Below are 23,504 nucleotides of genomic sequence, written 5' to 3' on the forward strand. Positions count from 1 at the left end.
CTTGACAACCATGATTTGTTTTCTCCTTTTCAGCCATGCAATGATGGACCTACTGGTTGAACTCTGCCTTCAGAACCACCTGAATCCTTCTCACCATGTCCTAGAGATCTGGTCTTCTGAGACCCAACAGCCTTTGAGTTTTAAGCCAAATACGTTGATTGGGTCCTTGAATGTGCATACTGTACTTCTGAAAGAAAAAGTCCCTGAAGAAAGAGTTAAGCCTGGCCTAACCAAGGCGCCTGAGGTCAGTGGTGCCCGTGGATTGTCTGAGAACATACAGAGATACAAATATATTTGTATATACAAATAGATATATACAAATCTATAGATTTGTAATCTATACTTTTGTACATGAATGTGCAGGAGTGCTAGAGAGGCCAGTGGTGATCTTTGTTTGAGTTCCAAACTCGCATCTCTGTGTTGAGATTCCTTCTTTTATACCAGGTATAACAGGTCCTTTTATACCAGGCACTAACTAGGCTTGTTTACAGGAGATAAAACTTTCCAAATTTACTAATGTTTATTGTTATCATACTGTTCCTGTCTAGATTATACAGATAGAACTGTTGTAAGACAAGCTGCCCATCAGAACCTTCCTGAAGATGGAAAATATCCCTAAATCCCCATTGTCCAGTATAATAGTCACAGGTTCTGTGTGGCACCCGAACACTTGGAATCTAGCTAATCTTATCAAGAAATAGATTTCTCAGGTTTATTTGATTTGACTTATTAACTGGTGACTGCTTTCTTGACACATGTATTTTTGGGTTTCTTTTTGCTCCAGCAGGCACAGCTCCAAAAACGAACTCACTATCTTAGAGAGAGAGGAGAGATAGGCCCTTTTGAAAAAACTGTTTTGATTTTTGCTACTTTCTTTCGGTTATGAAAGAGGGGAGTGGTAATATGAAGATGAGTAGGGGATAAGAAGTGGGAAGAACCTGTGAGGAGTTGGGGGAGAAGAATGAATATGATCAAAATATATTATCTGGATTTTCTAAAAAAAAAAAAATGTTTTCAGGAATATTTATACTGTTGCATCCAGGGAATGTCTTAGTTGTCATTTTATTACAAGTATAAATTATCAAGTAAAATTAATTCCAAGTTCTTACATGGCTTTGTAATATTTTTGAGCATGGCCTTAAGGCTCTAGTTAAGGCTAGTTAAGTACTAGCCGAATCAGATTCTCAAATCAGATATGCTCAAACCTTGATTTCAAAACTGGCAGTTATTCCAGTAATTTGTTACCTGTGAATCTTTCGTTTTCGGTGATTAGTAGCATTGGTTCCTTTTCATCCCAAGTCTGTAGGAGAATCTCACTAGCGCGGCAAACATATGCCGTGTTTCATGGAGAAGGGACATCCTTCACACCCTGTGGCATCTTTTAACTGCTTTGGCTCCAGGGACATAGTTCCTCCTGCAGAATTCCAGGCTGGAGCAGGGCCCTATATTCCTCCTAAATTCCAGCTCATTAAGTCCACTAAGCCTGCTATTCAGAGTCCAGGGGGACGATGGCATTTCATCTGTCACTCTCCTCACATGCTACCTTGATCTTTGCGAGGGCTTTGTACCCTGTGGAGAATAGTGAGGGTGAATTGGAGTAGTCTGCATGAAGCTTTGACTCCTACAATGTTTTGATGGGCCACTTAGACTCACTATAGGTACTTATAATCAGCAAATTTAGAGAAATTGTTTTTCTTTCTGATTATTATGTCTGGTATTTGAGAAAAATTAAATGCATTTCTGGCTTATTATAAAAAATGTATAGTGCATCTGTATGCATGTATTTGTATTCGCACATATGTCTGTGTATATATATTATATGTACTTATAAAGTCTTTATAAACATATATTTATATATACATCCATATATTCATGTAATGTTTTGACTTCTTAAGCAAGCAGTTTTGTTTTACAAGACTTATTCTTAAAACTATTTCTATCATTTACAAACATCTTTCCTTTAGGAAAAAAATACAAATGATTTGTACCCAAGTTTAGGCAGACTCTGTGAAAGGCTGAACATTTAGACAGAATTTAAACTAGGATACCTCAACCATGCCAGTTTTTCCCTGTTGTTTAGCAGTTGCCAATTAACATGAGAGAGTCTAGCAAACATCTCATATTCTGTTCAGTTATTTTCCAGTATTCATTATGCTCTTTTTTTCCCTGGACCCACCAACTTTATGGAAGAAAGATCAGGGTCTGGAAATATCCTGCCATACTCAATCCTAGAATTGAAACAGAAATTAAAACAATTGCAGGAAGACGCACTCATAGAATTCGTATGTCTGGTGTGTTTTTGCAGAAATCCGTACGTCTGGTAGTGAACTACCTGAGAACACAGAAGGCTGTCGTGCGGGTGAGCCCTGAGGTGCCACTACAGAATATTCTGCCAGTCATCTGTGCGAAGTGTGAGGTCAACCCAGAACACGTGATTCTGCTCAGAGACAATGTTGCCGGGGAGGAGCTGGAGCTGTCCAAGTCCCTGAATGAACTAGGGATCAAGGAGCTGTATGCGTGGGACAACAGAAGAGGTGAGACTTGCTACATCCTATATATACCCTGAAGTGGCCACATGGTACATGACCTGATATGTATGTAGTAACTGGACATAAGGTATGCACATAAAACCTGTGTTCTCCCCCTGCAGCTGTCGGGAACACTATCTAGAGGTGGGCATGGGAAGCTTCAGGCACCTGGGGTTTTCTCCAGCAGTAAAGTAGGCAAAGAAGAATCTAGGTTGTTGTCTTATCCTACAATGCTAAGTATGTCTCTTTCCTCCCATGTCTGCAATGCCTTTTACCTTCTGTCTTCCTCTGAGCTCTAAGAAGTAACAGCTAAGAAAAGAATTGGTGAGGCGAGAGAGTACACCTTTTGCTGTTACTACTCAGAGACTACTGAGCACATTGTGTGAGCTTTGTTTCAGTTGTCCTTGCTCCCAGGGTTTAGCCACTGCTTGAATCTAGGATCACTTGCCAGAAGCACATTGACCATCCTCTGAAAGCTCCCAATTCTGGTTCCCGAGATCAGTCCTGCAGACAAATTCTACACTAGTTTACTGTTAGTGCTGTACCTATGGTGTGCCTGTGGCGTTTTCCAGGACAATCATTAGTAGCACCAATGAGTGGTGGCTCCTGCGAAATGTTGCTACAGGGCAGTGTATTATATATTTAGATTTTTTCTGATTGGCATAATGGTTTCAATTTTTAGTTAATAATCAGACAAAAACATAATTTATAGTCCTTGACTTTATAGTTTTAAGATGGACTTTCAGGTGTGCTGTGGAACTCTGCCCTTGTGACATAGCTGTGCTATCATGAACTCAGAGCAGCCATGCAGGGACCCTTACAAGATCTGGCAGACTAATATGACTGTTATGTCATTTGTTATTACTTTCCAGATCAACTGACTTTTAAAAATATGCAGTTGGTCTTTTATATGTTCTTTTATAGCCTTTAAGATACAGGTTTTTACATAATTTCTTCTTAAAATGTGATTTTCCTTCTTAACGAATATATTGTGAGAACAGTGGTCACGGTGTCTCTTATAGTCCAGTCCACACTTTACCTTTCTCAGCCCACATCCTCCCTGGGGATTCTGTATTCATCCTCTCACCTGACATGGAAGAAAGGTAGTGTAAGGTAGATGGAATATCCTCCTTAAAAGAGTATCTGAGAGAATATTGCATCTAGTCAAGTTTATTGCTGCTGATGCTGTGCTACTTGAGATTGAATTCAGAGTCTCATACTTGATCTCCCAACCACTATCTCTTAAAAGCACAGACAGTGCTCTCAGCATCAGTGGCACAGACCCAGATGCTCTGAGTGTGTTTGGTTATATTTAAATTTGGATTATAGAATATTTTAGAGAAAAAGAAAAAAAAAACTGTCCCACATTAAGGAATCTGAGTGAAAGGCTTGCACACTGAGGCTTCTGTTACATACCACGCTCGGACAACAGAACAACAGAAGTTCAAATGCTTCCTGGAGAAGCCATACAAGCTGCCCCTCTGTTAAGGAGAAGCCCCACTGCTCCCAGTTATCAGAGACATGGAAACTGAAGCCTTCAGCAGGGCTACAACTCAGCATAGCTCTTACTGGCACAAAGTGCAGCCAATTAGCATTTCTGCTCTTTACTGAAACTAGCTACTCCAAAGACCCTGAGTATACTACTCACTGCCATGACAGTCTATTTCCCTGCGCTGTGGTAGGCAGGCCCCACGGCCAACTGTATGTCTTTTACCAGTAACATGCCTCTTTTGGTGACCTTGGTTACCAACCATCCTGCTCCATGTCTCTACCTTATGCTGCTGATTACCAAACATCTAAGAGAGGAGAATCTTCCAGAGGGTGTCCTTGGGAACCCTTTTCTCTTCTGAAGCTGATCAGCAGAACTCCTAGGGTGCGTGTGGGGTGCCCTTGCAAGAGGCTAGGGGGCAGGACTTAGCCTTTTCCTCATCTCTGCAGTTGATGGAGAAAGGGGAGATGGCAGCTAGAGGTTACTGTGCTGCTGGCCAAATGCCTCCACTGTTTGAACACTGAAGACACAGCTTGAAGAATTCCAAGGCTCTGCTGCCCCCTGTGCTCACAGCAGGCATAGCAGCTTGTTGCTGGGACTAAGAGGCCAGGCCTGGAGGTACAGGCCAGCTCTGCATATGCCCTTGTCTCTTTTGTAGGTGGTGTAACCCCACACTTGAGGCTGAGGGAGTAGTTAGTTAGATCTTTGGTTTGGGCTGCTGTAGACCTCCAAGTTGTTCTCATTTTCTCATTGCCTGCCTTTTCCAGTTCTTCTGACCAAAACGCAGTCTGAGCCTTCCCTGAGCTGTCAAGGTACTGTGAGCTCACAGGCTGCACTCTGCATGACTCCAGATGGGAGGGTGCACGGAAGTGATATGTCTGTCAGACCTCAAAGAAGAGTTTGGCTAGAGGCACTCTGGGGAGGGGAGAGGGCTTGCTGGGTTGATTTGAGGTTATGATTTAAGTTTTTATTTCCCTGTTTTTTTTTTTTAAAGACAAGAACACCTTGCGTGAGAATTTGCTATGCAACTTTAATCCATAGAAATGGCTGAGACTGTTGACAGAAATGCTATAGCTCAGAATTTCAGGTGAAAGTGATGTGTACAGAAATAACATCAGTTCCCATTGCCTTGACTTGTTTTTTATTCTTACATTTGTGCTTCCTGCCTAGATCTATCCTAGATGTTATAGAGTGTCCACCAACTTGGGATTGAAACTGACCCCTATCTATCATAGAAATATAGGTATGCAAAGGGTTAGTTCAAATTTGGCACCCTCATTGAGCAAATATCTGTATATACATGTGCATACACATATTCATGAAGAGGTAGCTACATATATTTATCTGCACGTATTTTTACAAATTTGCATAAGCATATATGTACAAATATATGCACAGGTGAATTGTGAGTTTAATGAGTCCTTTAGACTTTTCACATACCCATGTAGGCATGCATAAATATATATATATATATATATATATATATATATATACTAAAAGGCTAATATTCCTATGAAGTTTTATATTTGACAGAAAGTTTGTCATTTTTCTAAAGTATGTGATAGCAGATTTGATTTTTTTAAATAAAATTAATGAAAGAAACTGCAGCATTTGCATGGATCGCAGTCTGCTATGGATTGCCTGAGTGCCGGAGCTGAGTGGACCTATTTACCAACCCATAGCCAACCTGCCTCATCAACAGAATTTCTCACCATGTCCCTTAAGGAACACCATTGTCTTGAACAGGACACACACATACATAACCACTGTAGCCATCCTGGGAGATTCTGCTTGGGGATTTGGGCAGATGGGGCTGGGGAGAAGTGAACTTTACTACTACTTCCTTTATTCATGTCTAGAGTCTAGTGATAGTACACCTTACAGATAGATAAGCTATGATGATAATGGCCACTTGGACCACGTGGGAAGGGAAGTCCCACCTGTTCTCTACCAGGGACTTGTTTAGTGACCATGGAACTGCCCAGGTTCCACTTTTCCCATCTAGACCAACAGCTGCGTTGGACTTCTACCTTCTCCATTTCTGTGCCACCCAACTTACCTTCATTATCATCCCCATCACTTTAATGCATCCAAATTGGAAGTGCTGTCCCGAAGATTAAATGTGAGCCTTGAAAATAAGTGTCGTGCTACCACGCGTGATCATTCCTCTTAAAGCACATGCTCTCTGGGGAAATCTATGTGTCCATAGCTTACTGCCCTGGTAGGACAGCCTAGCTGTCTATGAAGGCTTAGCCTGATACCAATGAGAGATCTTTCTTGCTTTGTTCTCACCTTACTACAGTGTTTACCTAGTATCAGGAACCTCTTATATAGCTCTTTTCAGTTCATAGGCAAAGCCTTTAAAAATATATTATCAACTTGAGGCCTAGGCTGGTTTGGGAAATCTGAGGCCCTACTGCACCATACAGTTGTTAGTTGAGCAGGAGAAGTCACCTTTCCAAACAGTATGGTTCTGGAGCCAGGGTCATCCTAACTCTTCTTTATGAGGTGGCCTCAGTCCTGTGACCGCCACTTCTATTCAGGAAGAGAAATAAAAGATTCAGTTTGCTTTCAATCTCTCATTTTCCTAGGTACTGTAATATCACCTCTGTCCTAGCAACGTATTTTCTTTCTTGTTTATCTATGGGTTTCTACAGTGTTATCAATTTTAATATATCCTTGTCATATACCATTCAATTGGAAAACTAATATACGCTAGAAATAGACATGTTAATGCATACCATTGTTTGGATATGATATTATTTGTGGTATCAATTTATTTTTTCTTCCTAGTTCTACACTAAGTAAGGGGCTTGATGTGATTAACTTATAATTACGTGTGTGCATGTGTATCTGTACAGCTGCATCATATAAGTAAGTCCTTTGGTTTGGTTGCTGTGTGACTCAGAGCCCACTAATCTCCTTAGCTAAGCCTCTTGCATGTCATTAAGTGCCCTGGCCTGCCCAAACAGGACAAAAGATTTGCTTCCTGCAGGATCCTTTAAGAACTACTGGGCTCCACTTTGGCTTTGTTCAGTAGAGTGCATTCATACATACTTTTAAATGTATTGTCTTTTATGTTCTTCTTTAACTTAGATCTGAAACCACACATCATTAGACCAAAACATTAATGGGTGTTTGCTGGAATTGGGTTAATATACTCATGGCAGTTTGTCAAATTCCACAAGGAAATATTTCCACCAGTGGTCTAGAGGTCTGGCTGTCCTGCATTTTGATCTGGGAAAATTGACCTTTCTACCCTTTACAAATACCTGCCTTGTTTTTGTTTTGGTTTTTCTTAGCTCTGTCATATCTTTATGAGTTGGAAGAGAAGAGTAGGGTGAATAGGCAAATAAGAGAATATAATCTTGAAAGGGAAATGTTCTGGGACTGGAGTGAAGACAACTAGGTGGCTAAGAGTATTGCGCTTTCAGAGGACCTGGGTTTGGTTCCCAGAACATACGCTGCCCCTAAACATCATAACTCTAGCTGTAGGGGATTTGCCGTTCCCTCTGGACCTCTGTGGACACCAGGCATGCACATAGTACATACTCATGTACTATAGGGAAGCACTCATACACATAAGACAAATAAATTTTTAATTAAATATAAAAGAAAGAAAAAATGATGACCAGAATTCCTGGAGATCTGGTTCAGACAGTAACCAAGTCTCTTTCACTGTTCCTCCATGTTCTGGGAAAGAACAGGGACTTCATGATTTAATTAGCATTTTTACCTTACTTATACCTCCTAATACAGACTGCTTTTGCATAGATGTCACAACCCTTGGAGCAATGCTGTTTGATTGGGCAGCAATAGGCATCTGTTGCATTTAGAACTTGAAGTAGTCACAAATGTTCAAGTACTCCAAATGGAGAAACACTGCCAGCCTCGGGTTAACTCTGCCTTTGCAGACTCAGAACCAACGCCAGTGCAAACCATCAGTCACATTCTCATTGACCATGGTAAAGCAATAACATTCTACTTATTTTTGACTAGCTAATTATAAAGTTAACATCTCCATCTTTAATGCAGCTATTGGCAAATATAGAACGACACAGTTTGCACGAGGCTTCTCTTGAAAAGCATCGCTATTGACCATCCATTGATTTGGTTCTTTTCATCCTCCACAAGGACAAAGCCACTCTCAGAGACAATGCTGCCTTAGTTGTTAAAAACCTGTATAAGAACTTCATGCGATTTCCTGTGGACTGCAGGGCTTTGAGGTAGCCACGGAAGGCTTTGAAGGAAACCGTGATGATTTTCTTCTTAGAACTAACAGATTAAAGGGTTCAGTTAAGGTTTTAACAAGTGAAGTACTTAATCTCATGTTTCAAATGCTGAAAAGTAACAGTACTGCTTTTTTCTTCTTCTTCCAGAAATGTTTAGAAAATCGTCACTTGGCAATGATGAGACAGATAAAGAGAAGAAAAAATTTCTGGGATTTTTCAAAGTTAATAAAAGGAGCAACAGTAAGGTAAGTCACATGCAAGTGACTCTATGGGGTGTAAAGGAGTTTCTCACACTATTTCTACTGCACTGTCTAGGAATTTTTAAAAATAATTGTATTTGGTGATACTGATTCTTCCCTAGAGGCTGAAGGCAGCTATTTAAGGTGACCGTGTTTACTCACTGGTAGAGCAGAAAGCCCCTGGACTCTCAGCCACATCTTGCTGAGTGCTCACATTCATACAGAATGCTGCCGAACTCAGTACACAGCCCTTGGGGATGTGAGCGAGTGAATCTTGCATTATTAATTTTAAAGATCATGGTCATTGTCTATGCAAATGAATCCAGCTTTCCAGCTTCAAGTATGAAGTGTGAAGGCAGTGCAGTAAAGACCATTTGTATCTGTTCTGGAACTGCCCCATTTTCTGTAGTTTTTAAGTGTTTGGTTTTTTTTTTAACCTTTTTAACACTACTGAAATCACAGAACACTATTATTGTTTCTTGTCTTGTTATTCTTTGCTCAATAAGTCTGTATATTCATAATAAAAATGCGATATTATATAATAATTTAAAGTCATACTACAAAGAGTTAAAATGAAGAGCTTTGTTTTTCTATTCAATTTAAAGAGCCTCAAAATCATAAATACCTTCCAATTATCTGGCAAAGAACAAAATAACACTATTATATCCTTTTAATAAGTATATTTTACTAACATGTAGTATCTGTTCCTTGCTAGTAAGTATGGGTCAAAAATACAAAGTTGACGCTAAAGTAACAACTAAGTGAGTAAGACGGTTTGCTTTGTAAGCATAAAAACCCGAGTTTGTATCCCCAGCTCCTTGTAGAAATCCAGCTACATGTGTATGTGAGACACACATACACATATCACACATACATCATTTTTACAAAGAAAAGACTAATATAAGTAATTGACCTCAATCCCACTCTCTGAGATGGGACAGTCTCTCCATCTATGAGGTGAGGAAGTCTCTCAGCTCAGCTTCATAGATTTTGGCTCTTTCCTTCTGAACCTGCAGTTCAGAAGGAAATCGTGATTTACTCTGTGCTTGCTGGTGGTGGTGCTAAAACCTAAGGTGCTTTGCCTGGTGTCCTTGAACTATACCAAGCTCTGCCCAGCTCTGGCAGCAACCAGCACATTCTACTAGACTGCTGCATGAATTTCCAGACACTGAGCAACAAAACTCTCACATCCTTAGAGATTTCACAGCCTGTTCTTCCTTCCTTCTGAAAACTTGTAATGGTATTCTCATTCTGCTTTGTGAAGGATGAAGTATATAATTATATATTTTGTGCTCTTTATCCTGTTTGTCTGTGTTCTTTGAAAACTGGTGCTCAGGGTATGTCTCATTAGTGAGATCTTTTTATTCTTAAGTAGCTCACCCCCCTCCTCCTCCTGTTCTTCCCCTTCCTTTCCTGGCCTCTTCCTTTCATGTCAAGTATAAATGAAATTAAAGAATCAGAATTCTTTAGGGCTCTTAATTGTGTTTTTGTTCCTGGTATTGTTTAGATGAACTTGCCGGGACTGTGTTTTCTGTCGTCCCCTTGGTTACCAGCTCATAATAAAACCCTAATTCCCCATCCCTCCCCTTAGATCTAGCTGATTCTGCAACTCCCTCACTGAGACACAGTTCCCAGCAGATAAAGCAACATATAGGGGTAGGGAAACACTTGGTTTAGCTAGTAAGGCAACTGTGAAAGCTTGGGGTTCAGAGACACTATAACTTCTTTTATTTTAATTGTTTTATTTATTTATATTCCAAATGTTGGCCCCCTTCCTGCTCCCTCCTCCAAAAGTTCTTCATCCCGTCCCCCTCCCCTTTTGCCCCTGACAAGGTGCTTCCCCACTAACTCTACCCATCCCCCTCATCTCTCTCACATCCCCCTTCCCTGGGCATCGAGTCTCTATAGATATAGGCACATCCTCTCCCACTTAGACCAGACAAGGCAGTCCTATGCTACATATGTGCTAGAGGCCCCAGAATAGCCCATGTATGTTCTTTGGTTGGTGGTTAGTCTCTGGCAGCTCCCAGGGGTCTGTGTTAGTTGATACTGTTGTTGGTCTTTCTATAGGGTTACTGTCCCCCTCAGCTTCTTCAACCCGTCCCCTAACTCGTCCACAGGGGTTCCTGACCTCTCAGTTCAATAGTTGGGTATAAGTATCTGCATCTGTCTCAGTCAGCTGCTGGTAAAGCCTCTCAGAGGACAGCCATGCTAGACTCCTGTCTGCAAGCATAACATAGCATCAGTAATAGTGTAAGGGTTTGGTGGTCTCCTATGGGATAGATCCCAAGTTGTGCCAGTCACTGGGTGACCTTTCCTTTAATCTCTGCTCCGTTTTTGTCCTGAATTTCTTTAGACCGGAACAATTCTGGGTCAAAATATTTGAATGTGGGTTTGTGTCCCCATCCTTCCACTGGAGGCCCTGTCTATCTACTGGAAGTGTGGAGACCCTCTACCTTTTGACAATGGGAAGGGCAAACACCAGGAACCCAGGTCCTGTCAGGGAAAGAGTCACTGGTGATACACAGTCTGCCCTGTTCATTATAAGAATTTCTCCTTATGCAATAGCTTGTCTTTTCTGCCTTGAACTCCTAGGGTCATTTATCACGCTTTATGTACCTCATCTTTCATTTATTACTGCTTTATTTAAATGTATTTTCGCTGTAGACATCATCCACTTACTTACTCAGCCCTGTCTCTTCTGGGTTGTTCAGTAGACAGGGCTGAATGTGTTATGCATATACTTCCTAGCTCTTTGCCTCTATCCTTGCTATAATTATAGAGATTTTTGCATGCTGAATGCATCCTTTCCTTGTGTCCCTAGAAACCTGAGAGAGAAGATCATCACTGTACGTCAGTATGGTAAAGCAGCTCACATCTTTGTAATTTTAGTCAGTTATAGTGATAGTAAATGCTAGAATGAACACCTGTTTTAAATCCTTGATGTCAATCATCCATTCACATTGCACAGTGCTTAGTAAAGTGTGACTTTCAATTTCTTCATCTATAAAGAGCACTTTGAGTAAGTAACTTTAAAACGATTCTTAAAATCATGTGGCATGATAACAGACAGGCAAGCTCTGACCTCAGTACAGCATAAAATCCAAGAATGGGGCCTTAGGAAGGCATTCAAACTGAAGTTATATTCTAGTATGTTGTCTTTAAGGAAGAATATGCATAGGTGTATTTAGGTGAGTAAATATGTATACCCATAAAAATGTTAATAAAGTGTGTGCCTTAAAGGGACATAATTATGGCTGAGGCAAGTAAGGACAAATGTTTAATATTTTAATTTTTAATGCATCTCAATTTTGTATCACTTTTGACATTACTCATACTCAAACTAGTTGTTTCAAAACCATTCCTAAATGTCAACCTAGGATCTACTTGAAAGTATGAATTCTTTGGTTAAGTCCCTAGATTCTCACTAAGAAGCTAGGGAATTGAGGTTTCTAATTAGCTCTCCCTACCTGATTATGCCGCTGATGGTATATTGTTGTTCGCCTTTTGTGGATAGAGATGGAACCAGCTGTTTGGTAAATGGCTTTTTGTGTACACTCAATCCACTAACTACACAGAGATCAAAACTTGAAATCTTTTTAAGACCCAGTTAATCAGTTGATTTGCTATTCTAAATTTGCCAGTTTATATCCACTACTATTTCTAAATTGGATATTTTTTAAAATAAAGAAATGCTTTGGGGAAAGAAGAAAAATGAAGTTTTGTTCCCAAGAGTTGTGGATTCAGTGGTTGATTTTGGAGTGAGGGAGTGCTTTGTTTAGGAACTGTTTCAAAACAGTGTTCTAGTTCATAAGGTAGAGGAACAAGCATGGACTCTGCTCCCTCCATTGCCTTCAAGCTTGGCTGTGCTATTGTTTGTTTGTTTGGGGATTTTGTTTTGTTTTGGTTTTGCCTTCGTAGCTGTAAGGATACCTGCTCTTGTTGGAGTTTATTTTCTCCTGGAGTTGATGGTGGGGTGCATGTTTGTGTTCTAGGCTGAGCATCTTGGGCTGTCAGGTGCAGATAGTGATGAGGACCCCGCGAAGTCAGCATCTGGAGGGGACTTGAACGTGAGTACTTAACCCAGCGGGTGCTTCTGCTAGCCAGAACTTCTCATTGCAGATAACGAAACTGAAGATTAGCTTCAGTCCACTCTGTTGCTTTGTTTCTAGAAGCTGCACATAGTTTCATGTACTTATTTGGACAGTGTTCAATATTTTAGCTGATAGCTTACGGCCACTGGCAACTCAGATTTATTAAGCTCTGTAACTAGACTTCGTCCACAGAACCCAGAAAGGAATCTCTTAAAACTCCATTTTTCCCACATTTTAAAATTGGCATCTTGAAAGTTTTCTTATAATGTTAAATACCCAAAACAGTATAAATCATTGCACCATATGAGTACTTATATTTTGAATACTTTTAGTAAAAGCCTAACATCTACCTCTAAAATTTATCTAGACAGGGTATAAGGGGATGATGGCTCAGTGCCTGGCATCTACACATAAAGATAGGAATGGCTGCTTTGTGTGTCTATAACCCCAGAGTTGGAGGATAAAAATAAGTAGATCCTTGAAGCTCAGGAGCCAACCAGTCTAGCTGAAATGTCATGCTCCCAGTTCAGTGAGAGACGCTGTCTCAAAGGAAGAAGGTATGAATGACAGAGCAGGACATACAATGATCCTCTGACTTCTGCTCAGCCCATTCACTATCCTCTACACACATGCCCTAATGCACACGTGCACACACAAATTACCTGGGCAAACTCTCCATGTCATTAATGATGCTACACTCTTAGTTTGTACATCAAATCTTGTTCTATCCAGTGTGTTTTTGATACTTGAAAATATCTCTTAACACCTTGAAATAAAGTCTGACCTAGAAATACTCATTTACATTTTTTATTTCTGTGACTATATAGCTTTAAATTTGAAACCATTTTCATAGGTTGTTTTGTTTTCCTGAGATAGGGTTTCTTTGTGTAGCCTGCGCTCTTCTGGAATCTACTCTGTAGACCAGACTGGCCCAAACTCGGAGATCTTCTAGCTTCTGCCTCCTGAGTGCTGGGATTATGGATGTATACCCCCATCATCTGGCTAGGTTAAGTTTTTATGATGATTTCAAGATAATATAAAGATATTAAAGTTTTCGCTATGGTATCATTAGACCCGAGGAGTAAATTTTTCTTGCAGACATTTCTTAATAAAAATGAAAGATGAGTTGTCTTTCACCCATTCCACAGATCCAGAAAAGTCTCAGTATTACTTCAGTACATCTTTCCACATGTACTCACATAAACTGAGGAACATGATCTATGAATTGTCTATAAGGGTGGAACAATTTTGCCACATCACCACCATTCACTTCTTTAATGTCTTTCCACACAACATACCCCAAAGCACAGTGACCTATGGTCAAAAATTATCTTCCAAATTTGTTCATGGTCAAAACTTGGGAGCCATTAGCTTGTAGCCACACTGGAATGGGTGATTTCTGGGAGGTATAAAGGGAGAAAAAGCTGTGTTAGCATTTGTCAAATGCTCATCACATTCATTGTTCTTTTCCCAGTGGTTAATTTCTAAACCATCTGTTTGTAAGAATCAAGGTCTTTTTAATAATCTTACTTTCTTCTAGGCTTGGCAAACAAATTCTTAATGATTTGTATTGTCATGGAGTAGAAGTCTATTGGGGGGGTCAAGAATGGAGAATTTTATCTGAGAACAGACTTAGGCTTCTTCTTTGTCAAGGTCTGGGGTTGGTGAAAGTCACCTCATTCAGACAGGAAAATGCCTGACATCTAAGTGAATTGGTTCAGCGAGCCTAAGAAAAAGTCAAACTTACCTTAGTTACAAAAATCCAATTACAACTTAAGTTCAAGGAAATAAATAAATATGTGTCCCTGGTAATTATGTACTTTTGCCTCTAAGCATAGCTGTGCTGAGACATACTCATCTGCTGTGTGCACTTAAAAACACAAGTTAATGCTCTGACCTCACGAGCTTCCTCCTCTCGATGTCCTTACTTTAAAGCACTATGGAAACCAGACTTCCGCCTTCATTATAGCCACCTCTTTTTGTCAAGTAAGAGTGTTTGCAATTTTGAAGATTTAATGCAATTCCAGAAGCTCCATTGAGCCCAGGGACACACACTTGCTCATGCCTTTTCCCATACAAATCACATCAGACTGAATAGAATTATGTAATGATTTTTAAGGACACCTCTTCTGTTGTAGTCTTAAGTAAGTTCCTACATGAACTAATCTCATCAGCCAGGCATTGTGTTTGTTTTGTTATTAAACAGACTTAAATCAATAGAAGATGTTCTGTGATGGCCATGAATATATTACTCTTTCAGGCTTGTCTTTCATCAACCTGTTTTATCCCAGAGATGTTGAAAAATGTCTTCTAATATTTCACACACTCAATAAGCAAACTGCTTATATTTGAGTACGGAACCTAATATATCCAAGGGCTTTCATCTCACATATTTGAGGCTATTATATAACCAGGTAGTAACTCTTCCTATATTAATGAATGGTAGCTTAGTTTTGTAGTAGGCATTGCTAGTTTGTGTGAGCTATTTTGATATACATAGGAAAAAGAATATAGTTATGATGTGCATGGCTAGATGGCTGAATAAGTAGATGGACAGGTGGATGGATGGATGGATGGATGGATGGATGGATGGATGGACGGATGAATAGTAAGTAGATAAGTAGGTGGGTGAGTCATAGATGAGAGATCCTGGGCAAAAACTTCATAGGAAATATTCAAAGCATTTAAAAAAAATGTAGGATCCTGCAAGTATATGTGACCCATAGATCTGTTTATGAAAACAGAGGGCACACTTTTGGATAGGTTATTCAGTACCATTGTTTCAGTTAGGTTTGTTTTAGAACCAGTTAAGTTAATTATAAAGTTAATTATAAATAAAAATTTATTTTTTTAAATTTTTAATATTTTTATTACGTATTTTCCTCAATTATATTTCCAATGCTATCCCAAAGGTCCCCTAAAAATTTAGTTGAAAAATTAACACACAAGAAGATCCAAGAAAACCTGAAAAGCCTGGGGAATGAAAAGCCTTACTGATCTATTCAAGTAGACTTTGAAGCTTTGAGAATTCTAGCAGGTAGCAGCGATGCAGTAGGAAAATATGGAGCCAATTGTACAGACAATACAGAACACTGTACCATCAACTCAACAGCAAGGGCAGTGACCATCAATAAGTGGGGTTGGGAATGACCATGAAGAAGAATAAACATTGTGCATGTTCCTCAGCATACACCAGAAAAAAATCCAAAGATCACAATCTGCATGTTCATATTGAAACTTGGCATGTGACCACCAAAAACCATGTGTGAACAATTTTCTAACTGTGGCTCAAACTCAAGTTGTACTAATGAGAACATTAATAAATTTGACTGTGGGGGGCAAATCTTGAATGACAGCATGAAGAATAAAGGCATAAGGAAGCAATCCAGGGAAAGAGGAGGGGCAGCAAGAGGAAATATGAACGTGAGAATAGTATAGAAGCATTAAAACTCTGAGTATCCCATGGAAGAGGGCCATAGAGAAGGCATCTTTAAGTTGCTAAGTTGATGGCAGTGAATAGACAAGGCAGAGAGAAAACTGATTTTCATAGTATGTGAATTATTGACAATAGTTGAAACTTAGTCATGAAAAATACTACTTATACTTACACTGAAATTCTCTTTTATTACATATTAGATAGTAAAATTTTGGAAGTTCACCCATCACCTCTTCTGGCTAATCTTTGGGGACTTGTAAATGTGCTACTAAGCAGAATGTAAAATACTATAGCATTTAAATTGGATGATTTGGTGATATCTATCCAAACTATAAGTAGACTTATTATTCTTTGCATCAGAAATCCTCCAAATAGAAACCTATCAATTGTAAATATCCTTTGCCAGAGTTTGTGATGATCCAGGAGACCATTTTTGCAGCATTATTTGTAATAGCAGGAGCTAAACACCCAGGGGCCCTTCGGTGGGAGACTGAGAGGTTAAACAGCAACCATTCAGTATGACTGAGGACTGCAGACTTGTGAGGGAAGAAAAGGATGATTAATACGGAGTAATCTCTGGGGTATGTGATTTCTATTAGAAAAATCCATGGGTAATAATGTAATGTAAAAACAAATAATGTAAAACAAAGTCTGAAAATGAAGCTTTGATCTGCTAGGTGAGCCACTCATTTTGGAAACAATGGAAGCCCAGGACTAGATGGCCCAGCTTGACCTTGCCTGGTTGGATGATCTCTTTTAATCTTCCAATCACAGACACAGAAAAACCCTACTTCCAGAGGTGGATGATTGATCAAATCTGCTGAACTTGTTGAATCCATTTGTGCATTTCTTAAGAACACTGTGCTACCATTTCTTGTCACTTTGCTGTTGTCCCCTTGCAGGCAAGTACACCCTTAACTGACCAGAGGGCAGGAGACCATCAGCAGTTGGGGTCAAGGAGTCCTCATAATGTTGTATTTCTCTATTTTGAAGGACTGAAGGCAGCTGTCCCCCTCCTAGTTATACTGTGGATTGTGTCGACTGTCAGTATGTAGATCCAGTGATAAGCTGCAAATGATCCATCTCTTGATACCTAATATTTCTAGGCCCTGTGAAGGACTGTGTATTGCTTTACAACCTGTGTGGTAATGGCTTTGTGAGTTTTGGGTACTCCTCTCCCATTGGGCTGCTTTGAGTCTTTGCAGGGCTCAGATAGCACCACTCACAGGAAGCCTTCTGAAATGGTGAACACAGTGGAGCCTTATCAGAGAGGCTGCAGATAATTTTGATTGCTTTTTCTTAAAAAGCTTTAAGTAGTTTATTATGTCTATGAAACAAACAAAAAGCAGTATGAATGTAGATGGTCTGCGTAACCCTCTTCTCGGGCAAATTCAGTTTCTGTAAACTCAAGTTTACTTTGTCCCAAGATTTAGCTTCCTTTGTCATTTGTATCTCATAAAATATACTTAGTACCTTTCTAATCACTTCAAATGCTTTTCTTGAAATCCCACACGTTCCAGGAAGATCCTCTTCCTATGCCCACCCAGGGGAATGTACTTCAGAGAACTTGTCATTAGTGAAGGAACCCTGAGCAAGGAACAGACCTTGTCTAGAGTTAGCCATGAGATAATCTACCTTTAACAGTCCCCATCATTTGCTTAAAAATAATTTCTATAAATGCACCAATCTAAAATTCATTAAGAGCCTCATTGATACTATAGTCTTGCTACCATGAAGCCAAAAGCTTTTTGATGGATGTATCAAAGAATCAATGATCAAAACATAAATAATATTGAAATTAGAGACAGTTTATTCATGTGCTTTGTTCAGTTCATGGGACAAACTGTGATAGCATGGCATTGTCTCCCCTATGTGGGCAGAGCCTCCTGCAGTGTTTGGCAGTGGGTTCTATATCCAACACTTGCTGTAGTCTCTACCCTCAGGCCCTGATTTTGTTGATGCCAGACATTTATGACTCCAGAAAATATCAAGGAAGCCCATGAACCCAGGACAACTTAGAAACAGTTATTAGAAATACCATCTTAAAGAAATTGTGTCAGATTTCCCATGCATTCCAGCCCGTCTTCCTTCCCAGCTGCCACTGGTCTCTGGGTAAGACAATGAACTCCCAGAGGTTGCCAGAAGTGTGTGTGTAGAGCTGACTCCACCACATGGTGTCAGTGTTCCCACAAGTACAAAGAGTCAGGCGTGTCCTAGCCTGGAAAAGCGCAAGAAGTTTCTGGAACATTCACAAATTGCTAATAAGAAAATATACCCTGAAGGCTGAGCCCTGTGCTTGTAGAGTAGAACTAACTTTTGTTAGAAATCAATTTTGTATAGACTGTATCTCTATATTATTTATTCAAAATTATAAAATGAATAGCAGATGGAAATTTTAAAAATATATTTTTATTTATTCTTTGAGAATGTCATACAGTAAATTTTATCATATCCAGCCCACTTCCCAACTCTAACTCTGCCAAGACCATAATGCCCTCTATCGCTCTGAACTTGATCTCCCTCCCCTCTTTGTCTTTTTACCCAGAGTCCAATTTGTGCCTCTAATATGTGGATGAGCAGACTGGGAATCCCATCAAATGTTTCCAGTCACCAAGGTTTTTCACTTTGAGCCTTTCTTAGTGGTAGAGTCACTGACACACAAACAGATTGGCAGGTTTCATTTCTTTCCCCCTTCATTTAACATCATATGCTTAAATTTTTTTTTTGCCCTGTTTTCATAGCAGTGAGAAGGCTGGATGTGTTTCCATAAAAGGAAGTCGGGCATCCAGCTCAGTGGAAAGCCCTTGCCTAGCATACCAGACCCTGGGGTCCATCTGCAGTGCAGACAGGGAATGAATGACTCTGGGCAGTGTCTGTTGGCAGCTGGACTCTGACCTCATAGGGCTGTCTTTCCCTGTGTTGGGTGGATTCAGAATCACCACCACCCAAAGTCTTTAGGGGAAGAACGTGATGCTGAGGAGGGGGACACAGTGCAGGCTCTCGGTCATTTCTTGATGAAGCTCATGTAACTGTCACTCCTTGCTGTTGACTCACGCAGTCCACCATTGTCTCCAAAACTGGTTTCCTTTGGAAGGTTTTTGTTTGTTTTGTTTTTTAATGGAGCTAGCAGAAGAATTAGTGAATCAATGCATCTGGGAATGTTATGGCTTTCAGAAGACTCTGTTACTACATTGATTCCCAGAAGGGCTTGCCCCTGCCAGAAACAAATTCCATACCCTTGTGAAGCTGTTCAGCTTTGCATTTCTTTTCCCATGACTTAATTGTGAAACACTTATACACTAGAGGTATATAGACCTCAATACACATTTGAGAGGAATTATCAAATATTTTTTCTCTGTACTTGCAAAAAGTAGTAATCAAAATGTTCACATTAGGCTGATGAGATGACTCAGCATGCAAAGGTACTTACTGCCAAGTATGAGGACCTGGGTTCAATTCCTGGGACCCACATGGAGAAGACAAGTGACTGCACAAGTTGTTCTCTGTCTGACCTCCTTATGTGCCTCCCCCCATGAAATAACAAACGGGAAAATTATATTAGAAATAAAATAATCATACTATGCCCCTCCTCAGGCCAGTGTGGCAGCCACTACAGAGACATTTATGTTTAAAGCTTCAGCGAATTCTCCTCCCAAAGTATTTGCAGTGAGAGCTCAGATTAATTCCCCTTATCCAAAATACTTGGCAGAAGAAATATCTGCAGTATTTGTGTTTGGTTTTCTAGCTGATAGTCCTTAATTTAAAAGTTCAAACTCTGAAAGGCTTCACAGTGGGAAACATAAGCATCATGTCAGCACCCAAAACATCTGGAATGCCAGAGTTCATTAGATTCCTAATTGTCCAATTAGAGATGTGTTTATCAGCATGTGCTACTGAAGTAACATATCTTAAGACAGGGAGATTACAAAGATGGCTTGGAGGGGGGCGGGGTAAAGTGTTTGCCACACAAGCATGACTGGGTTCAGACTTGCCAGCACCCACTCATGTTTAAGTTTGGCAATGTGTGCCTGTAATCCCAACACTGGGAGGGAGGCAGAGACAGGAGAATCCCAGCGACTCTTAAAAGTAAAGTGGAGAGCAATAGAGCTCTACCATTCACATGTGGTCTCTGCATGCACACCCACACATGTGCACATGCATGTTAAAGCTAGAAAAGTAAGACAATCTTGGATGTATGTTAGCCTGTCCTTTTATGTATGTGACCTTGTGTTCCATCTCCATAAATACCCTTTGTCTCTGTTGCTCTCTCTGTCTCTGCCCCTCCCTTTCTCTCTTCCATCCCTCTCTCCTTGTCCCCCTTCCCTCCTCCTCTTCCATTTAAAAAGTGGAAAGGTTCATCTTAGGTCACATTTTGAAGATTTCAATGCATAGTTGATTAGCCTGTTGCTTTTAGGCTTATATAAGGTAGCTGCTCATAGGAAAAATGTTTCAGAGACTGCTCATGTCTTGGTGGCCAGGAATACAATAAAGAAGAGGATGAGATTCGAATACTCGTATCAAAGCTATTCTCCTGGTGATCTAAATTGTGTTCACTAAGCTCCACCTTGATGCTACCACCTCCTACCAAGAAGTAAGCCATGGGCTTTCAGATGTTACTCCACACTCAATAATGGCTGATGCTTAGCGTGTAATACTTAACAGAGCCTGAAATGGTGATTCACCATAGTGAGCACTGAGTTAAAAAAGAAAGCACAGAGTTTTAACTTCTACTAAAAACATAGTATTTATAGGGATGTTGGGGGTAGAAAAGGTCCCTTTTAAACACGAATTTCCTCTCTGTTCCCTTAAAGAATGATCTGCTATTTCTCACATCCATCCTTAGTTTTTCCTGGCCCTTCAACCTATTCTTTAACAAATGAATATAAAGCTTGGCTCTCTCTTGATTGCATGTTTATTGGTTTAAGTTGCTTTAGATACTGGGAGGGATGACTTGAAGATCACATGACCCATGGTCATTTCTATCCAGGAAATGGTAATTCTGTATTACCCATGCGTAAACAGAAACCTAGGATGCTCTTTGCCTCCCTTGGCTACTCTTCCACCCCTAACTCGTCATTAGGACATCTGCTTCCTGCAAGGAGAACACAAAACCTGACATTGTGGCACAGCCCCTTCGCCATCACCTTGCCAGGGCTGATTTCCCCCACCTTGTGCACAGTCAGTGTAGCCACCTTGTAACCTTGGGTTTGTGGTCCTGATGCAGCTCCTCTACAGCTAGAGAGATGCTATCTGTAGCTCCCTTAGCTCAGAGGCTAGCAGGTCTGGCTACCTGGGCACGGTACTTCTTCCTTGGACCTCCCCACTTCTCTAACCTCACCTCTCTTCTTTTTTTTTTTAATTAGATATTTTCTTTATGTACATTTCAAATGCTATCCTGAAAATTCCCTATACCCTACCCCCACCCTGCTCCCCTACCCACCCACTCCCGCTTGTTGGCCCTGGCATTCCCCTGTACTGGGGCATATAAAGTTTGCAATACCAGGGGACCTCTTTTCCCAGTGATGGCTGACTAGGTCATCTTCTGCTACATATGCAGCTAGAGACACGAGCTCTGGGGGTACTGGTTAGTTCATATTGTTGTTCCACCTATAGAGTTGCAGACCCCTTCAGCTCTCTTCTTATGGTGCTCCTGCAAACTTCCGGGGCACATTTGTTTGCGCCTTGATCTAGATCTGTGTGGAGACAGGCTTCCTATGCTATGGCTTCTTTTCAGATAATTGTAGAATCCTGGTTCTGCTCAGCACCTAGGCTATCTCAAACTGCTCACTATCTTGTTCTAATCCTCTGGATTTATTTTCATTTTGCACCCTGAGAATAGTAGGCGCTGGGCCAGTGTGCTGTGCACAGACGTAATACAATGAGTTATTTCTTCCTGAAGATGTCTGATGTTGGGTTGTATGCCTGCCAGCTCTTTTGTCTACTTTCTCCTGAGGCTAAGCAGCCAAGGCAGATCAAGTAGGGCAGTTGTGTGTTCACTGGCAGTGTCTAGCCCCAGGTTTTCTGCAGTGCTGGAGTGAGTTCATCTCTAGTGTTTGGGACCTTGGATCAGGTATCCTGTGACATGGATGTCCACTCCTACAGCATCTTTCAAAGCTCCCAGAATTCCCTACTGCTGCATTTACCTTCCATTTTCTTCCCTATAGCCAGCTTTTGTTGTGACTTCCAGGTTGAATCATGCATGTTTTATTGATTTTTTTTTTCATCTTAAGTGAGTCCCAAATTGACCTTATCTCCTACCATGAGCATTGTTTACAGGCTGTGGATTCATGACTGAGGAGACTCAGAGATCTTCAGCATCCTATTCCTGTGTGCCGGCTCCTGAGGGTTCTTCTGCACTTTAGAAATGCTCCTAGCCCCAATTCATACTGCTGAAGATGAACAAAGCCACCCACCCATCTCCCACAGCTCACAGACAATGTTTCGTCACATTTATATTGTATCATTTCTTGTTAATCTCTGAGAGTCACAGGACATACAAATGCTGTTGCCTCTCTAAGCCCAGCATCTCTGGTGTGCTCCTCTCCCTGAGCACGTGGTTCCTCTGAAGCTGCATTCATTCGCCCACCCAGGGAAAGGACACTTTTGAAACACGTATTCTTTAACCAGTGTCCATAAACAGTGCACAGTATTTTTGTATAGTTTAACAAGTGAAGACTCCTTTATTTAACCAACAAATGGAAAATATATAACTTTATCTATACAATATGATGTTCCTATACAAATAGACTCTGTGATATAAGCTGAATCATAGTAACATCTCTATTAATATTACAAATAGTCTCTGTGGTTAAAGCTTTTAAATTTTCCATCAGCACTTTTCAAGCATATACAGCACTGTTAAATATAATAAGTCTAAGTGTTGTCACCATGAAATAGAATAAGTCACCTTCTCTGAAGTGATGATTTATTTTCTAATGTCTGGGCTTGATTCATGGTATAAGAACAGTTAATATTGATAGGGTAAAAGATAAGGGAGAGGGGACAGAGAAACACCTGAAGCAAATAATAAACCGTGTAAAAATAAGGACGAACATCCAGCCACCCCGCAGTAAGCATCCACACAGACATGCCTCCCTGAGCCTTCCTCTCCATGGCCTCTGACTCAGTCTCACTGCTGGCAGCTGTGCTGATGCTGTGGGCTTGAGGCTATGGTGCTGAGATAGAAGCCCATTCTCCAAGCTAGGGGTCCACCCCCTCATAAGGAGTGGGTTACTCCCAGGGGAGAGGAGGAAGGTCTGAACACATAAGCTCAAGTCTTCTCTTAAATTCCCATTCTGAGTCTTCCCTGAGGGGAGTTCCCACTTAAGGGGACATCTGGACTTCCAGCCCAAGTGTAGAACACTTTAAAGGGAATGGAGACACATGGCTGAGAAGTAAAATTTCCAGTTTTTCAACCATATTCTTTTGTGATTTGGAAGCCCTCCCTTACATGTTTAACTTTGGCCATGTTGTACATGTATGGATA

General features: G+C 40.5%; 1 protein-coding gene across 7 annotated transcripts in view; it reads left to right on the forward strand.

Moving 5' to 3' along the window:
* Cobl (cordon-bleu WH2 repeat protein) overlaps positions 1-23,504 on the forward strand; it is a 229,565-nt gene that overhangs the window by 85,330 nt on the left and 120,731 nt on the right. For 2 of the 7 annotated variants that reach the window (XM_029483412.2, XM_085829103.1), the window contains exons 3-7: positions 34-244; positions 2,306-2,534; positions 4,785-4,829; positions 8,397-8,494; positions 12,484-12,558. In XM_029483412.2, coding sequence (XP_029339272.1) covers positions 34-244; positions 2,306-2,534; positions 4,785-4,829; positions 8,397-8,494; positions 12,484-12,558 — 658 coding nt within the window. The remainder of the gene's footprint in view (positions 1-33; positions 245-2,305; positions 2,535-4,784; positions 4,830-8,396; positions 8,495-12,483; positions 12,559-23,504) is intronic. The other 5 variants (XM_021176724.3, XM_085829104.1, XM_029483415.2 and 2 more) reach the window with 3 other exon arrangements.

This window comes from Mus caroli, unplaced genomic scaffold (assembly GCF_978045245.1).
Source record: "Mus caroli unplaced genomic scaffold, Mus_caroli_1 scaffold_13, whole genome shotgun sequence".
Classification (NCBI taxonomy): domain Eukaryota; kingdom Metazoa; phylum Chordata; class Mammalia; order Rodentia; family Muridae; genus Mus; species Mus caroli.